Source organism: Lissotriton vulgaris, chromosome 2_1 (assembly GCF_964263255.1).
Source record: "Lissotriton vulgaris chromosome 2_1, aLisVul1.2, whole genome shotgun sequence".
Lineage (NCBI taxonomy): Eukaryota > Metazoa > Chordata > Amphibia > Caudata > Salamandridae > Lissotriton > Lissotriton vulgaris.
Window position 1 is genome coordinate 1856851719 of NC_141687.1, and position 15696 is coordinate 1856867414.

At 45.4% G+C, this 15696-nt stretch overlaps 1 protein-coding gene across 2 annotated transcripts in view; it reads right to left on the reverse strand.

Moving 5' to 3' along the window:
* Positions 1–205: 205 nt before the first annotated feature.
* MTFMT (mitochondrial methionyl-tRNA formyltransferase) overlaps positions 206–15696 on the reverse strand; it is an 87437-nt gene continuing 71946 nt past the window's right edge. For both annotated transcript variants that reach the window (XM_086958036.1, XM_086958035.1), the window contains exon 9: positions 206–877. In XM_086958036.1, the coding sequence (XP_086814162.1) occupies positions 701–877 (177 nt within the window). In that variant the 3' untranslated portion in view covers positions 206–700. The remainder of the gene's footprint in view (positions 878–15696) is intronic.

The following is a 15696-nucleotide window of genomic DNA, read 5'->3' on the forward strand; positions in this document are numbered from 1 at the left end:
GATCTGAGCTGGTGGTTAGGGATATAGCACAGCATTTTGTTAAAAAAGGAAAGCCGGGCTTTTACCGTGGAGAGATTTAAAGATTGTCTGTAGAGGTTTTACATTGAAAGTACCATGCTTTTTAAGAACATGCTTTTTAAGAACATGGTTTGCTGCCACTGCAAATCTATTTTACTTGTAGAAAATAAAGTATGAATGGCGATTCGATAATATACCTTTAACTTTAATTAAAAAAATATTTTTATTAAACATGTTTTCAATCAAAATAAAATCCTCACCTTTGGATAAAGCTGAGATTAATAAAATGAAGCGTCCAATAAAATCTATGCTTTTGAAGGGGCTTATGCACTGGTTGTTAGAGTCCCTGTGCCGAAACCCCCTCATTATTCAGTGCACGGAAGTGACGACACTTGTTGTTAGACGTTGTATCATTTGAAAAGTCTTTTATATTGAATACTGATAGAGAACATCTTTTAGTGTATAAAGCTTCAGCCATTTTGTATGGCCGCCTCATGCTGGAGTGTGTTCCCGATACAGTAGAACTAGGCATTCAGCATTCTGTATAGAACAAAGGCATCAGAGGGAAGCAAGGAATGTGGCCCGTGTGACAGTGTAGTCCTGGAATATTCAGCACTGGTTCTCAGTATACAGAGTTTTACACACTGAAGGGTGGGCTTCCAGCTGCAGGTCCCACTGGAGCCTAGCTCTTTTCTGTCCGGGCACTCTGCTTGGCTGGGAGTCTGAGTGTCTGAAACAGACACCCCTCCTCCTTTGAAGGCCTGTCATCTTTCAAACAGGGGTACAAGTATCCGTTGTAGAAATCGGTGGCCGAGAGTCTCTTCTTTAATTTGATCGTTCTGACCCCAACCCAGCCATCCTAGGAAGGAAAATAAGAGGCTTTACCATGGTCACTGAAAGCAATTTGCAAGTACAAAAACAACAATTTCATTGCAATTCGCATAACAAATAATTGGGTAAATGTTTATTTTTATTGTGTCATGCGCAAATTGTTATATCTGTTCCAACTGGGAGTCACTCAAAATATTTCATTTTCCATTTCTAAGCTTTATTTCGGTCATTATAGACCGTAAAAGCAGAAAATATAATACATACGTCACTTGGTTTGGGCAATAAAAACATCAATATACATTATAAATTATAACCAGAATGCAAATGAATTGATCAGGTTTCATAATAGTTAAAAAGATGTTAAAATTTAAAAAAGTTAAAACAGCGATTTTATGAATTAATAGTGTTAAAACAGTAGAAAATACAAAGAGGGCGTTTAACATATGCGGGGGGGGATTAAAAAATCTTCTGGTGCCTATGCCACATAGAATTGAGGAAACTGGACACAGTAAAAACAATCGGAGGAAGGGTGTCAGTTCTCAAAACTCTAAATGCCTCCATACACTGTCTATACCCCAATTTCCTGCAAAGTGGTAGGAGTCAATGCCTCCTGGATGCATTATAGCCAGGACAGAAGAAGAAAACATGAATGGCTCACTCTTCTTGGCTGTTGCAAGCAGGACATCCAATGGGAGAAGCTTTTGACCATTTGTTTGTAAATGCATGAACCGGCAGGGAACCCAATCTGAATTGTATATATAGCTTCCTTGCCATGGATGGTTGAACAACATCAAGGAAAGACTCAGATAGATACTTGCCTTTAAAATTTAAGAAAGTCAGTAGTTAGGCGGCCTAGTTTTGTGTTTCCCTGAGTTTCAGCCAGTCAAGCAGTCTGTAAGCTTTAACTAGTTCTATCCGCGATATTGTCGGGGACACTTCCTCAGGGTGGGTCCATAGGTTTGGCCGGCCTAACCTGAAGCACATATCTCTTATGTGTACAAACCAGGATAGTTTTCCCACCCCTTGGAGTCCGAGAATCACCTTAAGTTCAGACTGGTAGACTATTAAATCGGGGGTCGCCCATAGTCTACGCCAGATAAGTCAAGGGACGCAGTCAAAGCTCCTCCTCTATGGGTCTAATCCCAAGATCCATATGTAGGGGGATGAGAGTGGTACTTAGCGGTAGACCAAGAGCTGCCTCATAAACTTATTCTCAGATTTGGCCAATCCACCCGCAGGGAGATGACCCCAAAATTCTGCCCCATACATTATAGCACTCCTGATTAGGACTTATTAAATCTCGGCCAGCAGTCTATATGATGAGTTCCTGAATGATTTTACTATTCCCCCAGCCGTCTGTGCTAGCCTTAAGCCTGCCTTTTCTTGCTGCGGGCCCCATCCAAATGTTTCTGACCGCGTACCAGAGATAATTTACTTGGATTAAAAACCATATACTTGCTTTTAGATGTGTTGATCTCCAACCCCCTGTCTTTACAAAATAGAGAGAAACGGTCAGGAATCTTTTGGATGCCCATGGGAGACTTGGATAGTAACAAAGTGTCATCCGCAAACATGATAGCTGGCACCTTGTTACAGACCAGCTTTGGGCCATTATTGATAGCTACCTCATTTAATTGGTCCACCAGCGCGTTAATAAAAAGACAGAACAGTTTAGGGGCCAGAACGCACCCCTGCCTTACACCTCTATTTACTGGGAAACGGGGGGTTAATTCCCCATATTTCCCGTATCTCACCTTGGCCAATTTTCCAGTATGCAGGTGCTTAATCAAAGACAGCAAGTAGGACGGAATGCCCATTTGCTCAAGAACCAACCACAGTTTATCTCGAGGTACCAAATCAAAGGCTGATTTAAGATCAACGAAAATCAAATAGAGGCTCCCACCCTCTATTGACACCCTCTTCCAATATAATAATTGGAGCCTGAAGATTTGGTCAATAGTGGAAATGTTTTTACTAAAACCAGCCTGGTACGCACTCAGAATTTTGCGGTCGTCTACCCAGGACAGGAGACGCTCCAGGACAATCCTGGCAAACAGCTTCTCGGTGACGTCAATCAGGCTGATCGGCATGTAATGAGTGGGCAGGAGGAGTGAGCCCTTCGTATATACTGGAAAAATGTCAGCCCCTAACCAGGTATCCAGGATTTTCATGCCATTTCAAATGGTGTTAAATATTACCCAAAGATAGGGGCCCCAGATGTTGGGTTGTTCCCGAAATAAATCCCCAGGGATCTTATCTAAACCGGGGGCCTTTCCAAGGGGAAGCTTCCCAATTGCACTCAACACTTCATCTCCGAGTGAACCCTTCAACAACTTCAAGGGTATTATTCCCTTCTGAGGTTGACAAAGTTCCCTCAATAAGCTCTAAGGTTTCCTGTGGGGAATACAATTGGAAATTAAATTCCTAATGTGCCACATAAAAGATGAACAATTGAAAGAAACAACAGAAATAAACCTACATTGTTCATTTTCCTGAACAAATTTCATCATAGACAATATCAGAACCTTTTCATTTTGAATCGCACTTACCCTGTCAGGGTCATCTTTGTTATAAGTTCAATATTGTAAAGTACACTGTTTACATGTGTCAAAGTGGTAAGGGACTGCAGAAGGATTATGTTATCCTGTAAGCATTGGTTCTTGGCATCTAGAGTGGTAGATTAACATGCTTTGCATCCTCCTGCCATCTAGTCCGGATGTTTGCAAGTTGTTTTTCTTCGAAAAAGTCTTTCCCAGTCACAAGGTAAGATGACTCCTACTTTTGGTGATAATGTGCAAGGGCATCGACTCCATTGTTAGATTGTTTTACCGCAAAAGGATGAAAATGGAGTAAATTAGTGTAAAGAAAGATGTGCATGCATAGGAAATATGAATAATTGTATTACTAACAGCAACAACCATAGGTATCCGTAGAGGAGGGAGGGCGCAAGTGAATCTACAGCTCTACATACCAAGAACAGATGCTTACAGGGTAAGTAACAATCTGTTCGAGGCATGTGTGCTGTAGATACACATGCTTTGCATTAACTATATAGCAGTTCTCCTATATGGTGGCTAACCAGTGGATGTTGCAGTTGTCTGAAATAACGTATTTAGCACTGCTTGTCCTACATTAGCTTGTTGACATGGTAAGACATCCACACAATAATGTTTAGGAAATATGTGTGATTTGGACCATGTAGCTGCTTTACATATGTGAGCTATGGGAATGTTACCTAAGAATGCCGTAAATGCTCCTATTTTGCGAGTAGAGTGTGCTCTAGGTGGAACAGTTGAAGTTCTTTTAGCTTCAACGCAACAAGTTTGAATACATTTGACTATCTACCAAGAAATGTCAGATTTCAAAAATAGGATTTCCTTTATGAGGTGGAGCACATGCAACAAAAAATTGTTTTGTTTTACGAAAACTCTTTGTCCTGTTATTGTAGTATAGTAGTGCTCTTGTAACATCAAGCGCATGCAGAGCTCTTTCTTCTACTGAATCAGGCTGAGGAAAGAACACAGGTAACTCAACTGACTGATTAATATGAAAAGCAGAAATTTCTTTTGGGAGCAATTTAGGATTTGTATGAATAACCACTCTCTTTGTGTAGTTGATAGAAGAGTACTTCAAAGTTTAATGCCTGTAACTCACCAACACGCCTGAGTGAAATGATGGCGATTAGGAAGGCAACTTTCCATGAAAGAAATTGTAACTGACAACTATGTAAAGGTTCAAAGAGTGGACTCATTAGCCTTGTAAGAACAATGTTAAGGTACCATGTAGGTGCAGGTGGCACTCTTGGTGGTATTATTCCCGTAAGTCCTTGCATAAAGGCTTTAATTACTGGGATCTTGAATAGAGATAAATAATAATAATAATAATAGTTGCATTTGTAAAGCGCATGGTTACACTGAGGTAGTGTGTCCCCACGCTACAGTGGCAAAAGGGAATAAGAACGCCAATCATTCAGAGATGGCTGCAGGAAAGAGGTAGGTCTTCAGAGCTTTCCGAAGGGTCGTTTCGGAGTGCTCCAAACGGAGTGTCTGTGGGAGTGAATTCCACAATTGGGCTGGCAAGTATCGGAAGGAACGCCCACCCATCCTGGCTCTCTTAACTATGGGAACCTGTACAGTGCCCTTTCCGCCGGACCTTTAGAGTCTGGTCGGTACATAGGTTGTGAGAAGATTGTGAAGATATGAGGGGCCCTTTCTTTGTAAGATCCTATGACTCACGCACACGGCCTTGAACTTCACCCTCTCCCTAATGGGGAGCCAGTGCAGAGAAGCCAGCGCACCAGTCGCTGAGGCCCTTTTAGAGAGCCTGAGAACTAGCTTAGCCGCTGCATTCTGAACGTACTGTAGGCGTTGCAGGCATCTTGCGGTCGTGCCCAAGTATAAAAGGTTTCCATAGTCCAGGCGGGATGTTACCATGGCGTGGAACAGGATCTTTCTGGATGCAGTGGGAAGGGCATCAAGGGTTTTACGCAATTAATTAATTAATTAATTAATTGTGGGTTTGTAATGCGCTAGAATCGACTCCCGAAGGAGTATCTCTGCACAGTGACCACTGGGGAACCCGTCCTGGCTTTCCCTGTGAGATGGTCCCTACTGGGTATCTCCAAGGTGAAACCAGGCATCCCCGGCGTATGTGGGGGGCCGTTGTGGAGACGAGGCAAGCTAATGCCCAGAGTTGCCAAGTGTGATCCCTGGTTAGAGTAGGCACTGAGATGAGAATTATTGAGTCCGCTAACCCTGGTCCACGACCCTGCCGCGTTGGGAATTGAACCCTGGTCCCGGGCTGTCCTCTGCTCTCGGGTCTGCCGCCTCTAACCAGTGAGCCACACCAATCTCTTCAATATCCCAAAACACGCACCTGCCACCTGCCTGGTGTGGTAGTCGAAGGACAGTTTGTTGTCTACCCAGACCCCAAGATTCTTAGCCCGCTCACTGGGTATGGGAGTAGAGCCCAGAGACTGGGGCCACCATGCCGAGGACCAGACAGAAGGAGCTTTCCCAATCACCAACACCTCGGTCTTGCTGCCATTCAGAACTGGGGTGGCAGAGTGGGCTAAAGAACGGTGATGGATTAAACCCAGATCTTTTGACTGGGTGTGAGTGTTTGATTGATTTAGATGCTCCGTCCATCACCATCCCCTTTTGGCCGCCATAAGTGTGGCAGGGTATGCTCAGACGTGAGTCCCTTGTTCACTTTGCCACTGGATTCAAGCAAGCCGGGCTGAAGACGGCTGGAATGCCAGAAACCAGTCCTCGGAAGCTTGTTTCCGGTCCAGGGAAGACATGGCTTGGCAGTTTGGGCTGGACTGTTCCCATGAGGCACAGGGTCAGACTGATTTGCATATAGCCATGTCTGAACTGGGGTGGCAGAGTGGGCTAAAGAACGGTGATGGATTAAACCCAGATCTTTTGACTGGGTGTGAGTGTTTGATTGATTCAGATGCTCCGTCCATCACCACCCTCTTTTGGCCGCCATAAGTGTGGCAGGGTATGCTCAGACGGGAGTCCCTTGCTCACTTTCCCACTGGATTCAAGCAAGCCGGGCTGAAGATGGCTGGAATGCCAGAAACCGGTCCTCGGAAGCTTGTTTCCGGTCCAGGAAAGACATGGCTTCGCAGTTCGGGCTGGACTGTTCCCATGAGGCACAGGGTCAGGCTGATTTGCATATAGCCATGTCTGAACTGGGGTGGCAGAGTGGGTTAAAGAACGGTGATGGATTAAACCCAGATCTTTTGACTGGGTGTGAGTGTTTGATTCAGATGCTCCATCCATCACCACCTCCTTTTGTACCTCCATTCAGCCTCAAGCAATTATTTGCCATCCAGTCAGCCAGTTCTTGGAGGCAAGCTACAAAGTTGGAGGCAGAATCTACCCGGGCTTGGGTCAGGGAGACTACTAGCTGGGTGTCATCAGCATAGGACAAGGCACTGATTCCATATTTGTCCGAGATTTTAGCCAGGGGAGCGACATACAGATTGAACAGTGTAGGGCTCAATACAGAGCCCTGAGGCACCCCCCTGGCCAGCTTGATGTTTCTAGAGTAATGGTTGCCTTGCATAACTCGAAAGCTGCCCTCGCACAAAAAGGACTCCATCCATTCTAGTGCTCTGCCAGCTATACCCCCTTTCTCCAAATCGTAGAGCAAAGTATGGTAGGCGACAGTGTCGAACGTGGCACTTAAGTCTAAAAGAATCAAGGCCGCCGTCTGACCTTCGTCCATATACTTCCGGATGTCTCAGTGGAGTACAGCAGGGCCGATTCTGTAGAATGCAAAGCCCGAAAGCCGGACTGAGAATGATTAAGAAGGTTATTGGTGCAGATGTGGGCAGTCAACTGAGCATTCACAATTTTTTTTCGCCACCTTTGCAAAGTACGGAAGCAAAGAGATGGGACGCAGATTCTCAAGCTGATCCGCACTGATGTGAGGCTTTTTTTTGTAGGGGAAGAACCACAGCCTCCTTCCACATTTCTGAGACCACTCCTGAGATAAAAGATAGTTCTAGTAAATGTCTCAGAAAAGGCTCGAGTACATCCATGCTACTCCTCAACACCCTAGGGGTAGCCGGGTCACCAGGAGAACCTGATTAAATACCCATAGCAATACTCTTAAGGATGTCCCGAGGTGGTACAAAAAATTCAGAAAGACCTCAGGTTTCAGCCAAAATATTCCGCTACACAATCGCATGACTCCTCAGAGCCTAATATTGTCTGTTTTGCAGATATGCCGCCACTGCTGCAACATGTAACCCTATAGATGTGTAGGCTAATCCTACTTGTTGTAGATGCAATAGATAACAAATGATATTTTGTCATGTGACAGGAAAACTACAGATACACTACTGGCCAACTTTGAAGCCAAATACATTCTCAAATTGGGCACAACAGATAACGGACTGAATGAGCTTTCTAAAATTATTATTATTTTATTTTTTCTCCGACCAGCAGTTACACGATAAGCAGTATCATACAATTCCAGATCTGATGGTACATTTGACACTCATTGGTTACAATATAAGGTACATACATAATCATTTGCTTCTTCCACTTGTCAATGTCCAAGAACATTAAGGTATGTCTATTCAAACATGAGTCTGCCTCTGTGAAGGCCCCACAGTCTTCCCACTCCATCTAACCCAGTACAGGTCCCTCGTCTGAGAACTATAGCAACATTGTCATTGACAGTTGCCCGCTCATGTCTCTGGATCTGTATTGTCCTGCAAGTAGTGCACTAGCGGTTCCCAGAAGTCTCTAGTTCTTGAAGTTTGTGGAATATCTTCCGCCTATGTTTTTAATGTTTCTTTGCAATATGTCATGTCCTTGAATCAGTCTTTCAGTCTAGGCGGCCTCTTGCTCCCCCTTCGGATCGCTACCCGCCTCTTTGAAAGTAATAGAGCTACCGCTAAGAATTTCCTGCGTCTAGTGTATTTGAGCTTTTTGGCTCCCAATATACATACCAAGGGGGTATTTGGGATTGGTTCTGATAGCATATCAGTTAGTGCAGTAGTGACTTCACACCAGTAGGTCTGCAGTCCTGGGCATGACCAGGATACGTGTAGGAAGTCTGCGTCTTGCGCTTTGCACCTAAGGCAGGCGCTTGTGACTCAAAGGCCCAGTCTGTGTAACTTAGCTGGTGTGTAATATAGTTGATGAATGAACTTGAAATGGATAATGTCTAAATTGCAATTGGACGTGAGTAGTGTGAGTTGTCTACAGCTGTATTGCCAATCTTGTTCTGTGATTGAGGTACTCAGTGATCTTTCCCATCTGGTTCGCGCTGCTTCGGGCTTTTCCGCCTGTTCCTCCTGAGCGGCTGTGTATAGTCGTGTTACCAATTTTGTTTTCGGGTGGGAGCCGTTAATAGTATTTATAGCGTAGTCAATTGTTCGGGCTCAGCCGGAAAAGTGTTGTATAGTGACTTTACAGCCGCGCTTAACCTTAGATACGCAAAAAATTTTCATTGGGAGCTGGTGTGCACATAGGGAGGGATCCACCCATTTAATAAACGTGTTATGGGGAAACATTTGACCCATGGTGTGCAGTCCCATCTCCTCAAGCAGCTCCTGCATTTTTGGTTCTTGAGTTACAGTAAATTTGGGTGTTTGGCCATGGGTATTGCACGTGCATATATTGGTAATTTATGTGCTCTGTGTGCCAGCGCGTGCCATGCTCTCGAAGTGCACCTAGCTGCGTGTATCGTGACTCTTGGCAAAGAGCGGATTGGGTCAGCCAGGAGGGCTGTCAGAGGCATGGGAGAAATGCTGTCTTTTTCCACTGCAATGTGCGGTATGTGCGCATGTGGTTTCATCCAATAGTGTGCATGCTGTGCCTGCGCACAAATATAAAACAGTTGAAAGTCAGGTGCTTCAAAGCCGCCCTGGTGATATGGTTGTGTAAGTACTTTCCAACTTGTCCGAGCCTGTTTGCCAGCCCACGTTAGTCTTTGGAGGGCAGAGCGCGAGCTATCTGAAATTATGCACTGCTTTTAACCTTTTCCCTAAACACATATAATTCTGAAGGGACTTATCTCCTGGTATAATAGCCGGTTTCCCAAATCCAAACATTAACAAGGCTACAAATCCAAGATAAGACCGGAAGACAGGCACGATTACTAGACAGCCATGCAGACTGACGTCAATACATCAACGCGCGAAGCCGTACTAAGATTACGTGACTAACGCGGAAGTCAACAAGACGCGTTCCAAACGCCGACAGAACCAGACGCGTGAAGTACAGCGCGGTCACCCCATAGTGGAAGTGCCACTGCTCAAAAAAATTAAGGTAACAGTCGTTTTTGTCATTTATGTCAAGAGTATGGCACAGGAAGGAGGGTTGCATGCAGCACCATGACAACAGCAAGACCAGACTGCTACACCAAGTTTGCAAATGCAAGACACCATTGCCACAGATTAGAAGTCCCCTGACTCACCACATAGAGGCCATTGGCCACTGTGTCAACTATAAATTAAACCGAAGTATCCACAGTCACTCACAATGAAGTTGTGCATGTTCCCACTTTGTCTAAAAACGCAATCTTCAAGGCTTGATTAGCTGAAACATGTTTAACCCCTGTGATTAGTGACTGACGAGATAACCCACCTCTTTACCCACAGTCATTAGAGCACATAAAGAGTGAATAATGCGTTCCTTTGCCGAGAGGTGACATCCCCGCCAGTTGAAGAGACTTTCAGACTTACACTCAGTATGGTAAATATATATGTTTGGCGCCTTTGAGCTTTCACGTAACCCTTGCTATAACCAAGAACAAGAGATTAATCTACTCTTTCACTTTTTAAATCCCAGTGTCCTACACCGAAGTTCCCAGCCCTGAGGAAGACCTTCTTTGAATCCTCATGGTTCCCACACAAAGGTCAACATGTGTCGGCACACTCACTACCCCCCAATTCCTTCAACGAGGCCAAGAGTATCTCTACATTGAATATAAAAAAGAGACTTTCGGGGAGGAGCCAAGCTCGACAGCGTGATGGCCGCACGGTAGCTCGGCTCCGCCGGCCTCCCTGCCCAAACTCATTTATCCTGCCGCCCATCCTACCCAAAAACGATAACATTTTATATATGAAGGTCTGCTGATACTTACCACCCTTCCTGGTGGCTCCGGCGTTCAGTGGGTCCGCAGCGGCGTCCTCCCAGGAAGTGCGGCCTCCGGGGGGTGGAGACCGGGGCCTTGCCTTCAGCGAGAGCCGGCGAGACGGTGGCGGCCTCGGGTGGAGGATGGAGGCCGGCCGGAAAAGGCAGTTGTGCGAAAAAGCCGGAGGCAACTGAACGCGCCTGGGACTACCGTCCAGTGGTCCAGAGGTGAGGTGCGGCAGGTTGTGTGTGGGGGACGCCGTGTTGGTGGCTCCCCCCCTTGTTGCCTTGCCCGGCCATTCCGAACTTCATCGCTCGGTGGCGGAAAGCGGCTCCAGCGGAGCGGTGGCGCCGGCGGGTCCCCATCTTTTGGTGGCCCTCATTTCTGCATCGAGGTTGCAGTTTGGATGCTTGAGGGGGATCCCGCGGGGGCCCTGCTTGTGAGCCCGCCCCAGGAGTTGGCTCCGAAAAGACGGCGCTGTTCTCGCAAAATGGCGGCAGATGCCGTATGCTGTGGAACGCCCCGGGATGTCAATGCTGTGCCTCTGTACTGTGATGGGGCCTGCACTGGGGAGCGTGAACTCACGATTGGCGACGTCCTACGAGCGCTGAAGATTTGGCAAGTGACCTTGGCCCGGGATTCTTGTGTGCAAGACAATGTGGTGACCGCCATTGCTCCGGGGCCGTCCCTCAGAGATGCGGATGGGCCCGAGGTGATTGCTGGTTGTTTCCCGCATTTTGGTGGGGGTAACGATGTCCTGGTTCGCATGCGGGAAGATTTGCTGGTGACCATTGACACTGATGTACATAACTGCCGTACACAGCTTTTGCGTTACCGTCGGCGGAGGAGATCCCATGGATTGCTTCCATTGGCCATTCAGCGGCTGCTCCACGGCCTTTTCTCTCCGCTTTGTTTTATGCCCGCTACTTCGACATACATCGTGGCGATGGCTAAGAAAGGGCTGGGGTGAGCCCGGTTCTTAATCGGGAGGACTGCTGTTCGGTCCGGTGGACTGCCCCAAATTGTGATAATTTGTCGAATTCTTAATATGTATGGCTACCTGAAAACATGCCAGTTTCGTTTTGGGCTGCATTAATTGTTTGTATGGGCGGGGGGTGGGGGCCGTGCGCCTTGTTACATGGTATCCCCCCCCTGGCTTTTCTTTTTCTCTTTTTATCTGTTTTCTTTCTTTTTCCCTACATCGTCTCTTTCTATATTTCGGGTTCATGTTTAGGGCGACAGGCACGCTGCTGGGAGAGGTAGGCCATAGCCTTCTGCAGGGGTGCAGGATGGGGCAGGTGGGTTGGGGTCTATTAGATAGTTACTTGTTTCTATGGCTCTTTTGTGTCCTTTTCTTGGGTCTCCATGACTGTGCATGATTCCCGCGGGGTGAATGCCTGGGGGGGGGGGAGGATTGGGTATTCCTATGTAATATGGTACTTTCAGGTTCTGCTTATCCTGACTTAGCCACCCCGCCCCTAAGAATGTTTACTGTCTGGATTGTTGATCGCCATTATTGCCGTGGGGCGGGTACAATAACGCGGAGTCCCCTTTTCCTTTTTTCTAGTATTTTCGTTTTCTTTTACTCTCTGGGTTGGGCTGTATAATGATTGCACTTTATCCGTCTCACTGATAATTTGATTATCATGAGAGTGATGTTCTGCTTGTCTTTGGGCACATGAGGTTGCGGGTGGACACTGGCCGAAGAAGAATTGCAAGGGCATCTATGGCTTGAACTCTTTGGACTATTCTGATGACAGATCTATGGGTTCCCTATTATAATGTTGTTGGTTCTGTTCCCCCCACAACCGATCCTTTATTCTTTAACATAAAATTAACCTTCTGTGATCCTGTGCCGGGGGGTTACACTCAGTTAGCATTATGGACGCGCAGCATTGTGTAGTATTGCGTAACCACTCCGTACTTTTTATTGATATTGGTGCTTTCTAGTTTATTTTGTGGCCGGCCTCTGGGTTGTAGGCCCGTATTTGTATGCAACCATCTACACGAATAAAAGGTTTTCAAAAAATAAAAATTTTTTTTTAAAAAGAGACTTTCAAGTTTAGCCAACTAATGGTGGCTTAACGTACAAAAAATGTACTCAGACGTTTTCTGACCTCAACACCATTTGGACCAATCAATGTATAAGTACAGAGGATAAATAGGCCATAAAATCCTGTTACATGACATCAAAGTAGTACGATTGTTTACATTTACAATAAATTTGTTTATGTAATGTCTGTAAAGGTTGTTTTTGTATTTTTTCAATTATGCACTGTACACAGAGTTCTTAATCTATCACAACTTGGTATCAATTTGTAAAAAACAGTACTATTGAGAATCTGTTTGTGTGAACAAAAAACAATAAGAAAAACAAAAAAAGTATGAAGTAAATACGTACTGATGAAATATAAAACATTTTGTATGAACTATCTTGAATATGTTGTCCGAGTTCAGTTTCAGCCTGCTGTCCATCACGCAAGCCAGACTTCTATTGGGCATTTCGGCTAGGAACAGTGTCAGTCAACAACTGCGTTCTCTCCACTGGCTCCCTATGGTGGATAGAGTTAAATTTAAACTATTGACTTTGGCCCACCGTGCTCGTCATGGTTGTGGTCATCTTTACTTGCAGAGGCGTCTCTCCTTCTATGTTCCCGTGCGCCCTCCTGCGATCCTCGTCCCTTTGTTATGCTCAGGTCCCTCATTTCAAGTTTCAGAGAATATGGGGCAGCTCATTTACAGTGAAAGCGGCGGATGCATGGAATGCCCTTCCTCTTGCCCTGCGTACCAACCAGGACCCAGTTGCGTTCATGAGGAAACTGAAAACAAAACTATTTTCCTGAAAGCTCACTGTCCTTACCCTGCCAGGCACCGCGCCAGGACACTCATGAATAGCTGTGCATGTTATAAACTCATATAACATAACATAACAAATTGCATGCTTTTGATTTTAGAAGGTGGGTGTCTCCTATTTGCATGTAGCATTGAAATAATGACAGGGGGCTTCTTAAAACTTCAGGACCCTGCTATTACTTTTCTACAGACCATTGCAGGTCAGAAAGGAGGTTGAATTGCTCTCCATGTGTACATGAATATGATGTATATCATGTTGAAGTTAAAATACATCTGGTTCTGATGGGTTTCAGATCAACAGAAGGAAATCATGTTAAGGATCATATTTTATTTTCCTACTTGTAGGTATGTCAGTCGATATCTAATAGAGACTCCTTTTTAGGGCTTGCCTGCTAATGCGCTTCTGCGCATAGCTGGCGAAGCTCTATTGTGGCTTATCCAGAGTTTAACCACCACTGGCTATTCCACTGGAGATTCCATGCAGTGCATATGCTTTTTAGGTCATTGCGCAATCGCAAGCCCTAAAAAGCACGTGCACAATGCCACCAGCCGCCTGCCTGCCTGCCTCGCATTACCACATCAAAGGCAGCCCTCCTAGCGCATTTCTCACCCCCTAATTATTCACGGCCGGCCGGCCGTACTTTCAGTTTCACGGCCGCAGGCCGTGTCTCCTTTTAAAACTTGTTTAACTTGTTTCTTTGTGGTATAAAGAAATTAGAGACAGGCGTTTTATTTAGGGATTGTAGACTTCCATGCATGATAAACGGAATATACGGCTTGAGAGGATTTTAGGCCTGATTTATAACACACCCTTGATTTGCACTGACAGTCTTTGTCGTTCAAAGTCCGTCCTGATAAATTTCGGTAAATGCACCACGTGTCTCACATTTCAAAGAGGGGAGATTTAAGCACAAAAGGAGGCAACTCTTCTCCGGAACTCGTGCAGGACCAGTTCGCAGCAGTCATCAAAAAACAATATAAATGACACAGATACCGTGTTTCTACGTTGCACTTAATCTTCCCCTGGAAAGTACCCACAAAAAGCTAACTTTGATACCTTTGTTCTTCATCAACGTCAGTTTTCCATGAAGGTAGGTGCTGTCAATTAGGTTATTCCGTACCATCCGACTGCGGCAAAACTGTAGTCCCAATTTTATGTCTGTTATGGCCTGATTTTTGCTTTTAAAAAATCTGACCACCATATATCTTAAGTGATCAGAAACCAACAAATATCATTCAAAATGGAATGGAGAACTGGAATGGGATGCTTCCCCACAGGTGTCCGACACATCTCCAATTCGTCGCCCAATTTATCTTCCCAGGCGACAATGTATCAATCTGACATCATCCCACAAATGGATATTGGTAGATATCATCCTGTCTTTCTCTACATTTTTCAGTTTTATTGCTGAGTTAATTCAACAGCATTTTCAGACCGAGACATTTGAGAATGACATATTAGCTTTTGCTGGAAACTCATCAACGGCATATTGTAATTTATGTCTATGTTCACTGTGCCAACAGTACCGTCTAGCGTTGATAGGTGGAAGTGCAGGTGTAAAGACAAACGTGTTAGGCTTTTTTTCTTATTAACAAAGAGGCCTCCTCCAGTTCCTGAAAATAAATATTGTGCCTCAGAACCTAAATGGTTCGAAGAAAAATGTGCATTTCAGAAACTTTTCGTGCCCAACATCACAATTTCTCTGGCCCAAGATGATGTAAAGTGTCTATATTCTCCGCCGGTAAATAATTTCCCCTCTTGACGAAATTTTGTGACTCCCTACCAAAAGACAAGTGTTGGAAACTCGCCGACAAGCACACAACGAGCTACGGTCACGTTTACAGGTGAATGCCCACATGCATGAAGAAATTGAATGAACGCCACGAAACAGATTTATTTGTACCGTACTGCACATTTGGAACGAAATTAGTCGTTCCATGGTCAGCAGTTTAACCACTCTGATGCTGAGTGAGTATGCACTCAGATTCTAATATTGCTAAACAACTTTCTTGAAGTTGATTTGAAATGCATTTCCAGATAATGTACTATCCGTTGTTTTATTACAACATGAGTGTTCTGATACCAGGGCCTCCTCGTAATAAGACAATTGAATCCAGCTCCACCGAGGCACCCACCATACAGCTCCACCGATGCACCCACCACACAGCTCCACCGATGCACCCACCACACAGCTCCACCGAGGCACCCACCACACAGCTCCACAGATGCACCCACCACACAGCTCCACCTACACAGCTCCACCGATGCACCCACCACACAGCTCCACCGATGCACCCACCACCCAGCTCCACTGATGCACCCACCACCCAGCTCCACCGATGTACCCAGTACACAGCTCCACCTACACAGCTCCACCGATGCACCCACCA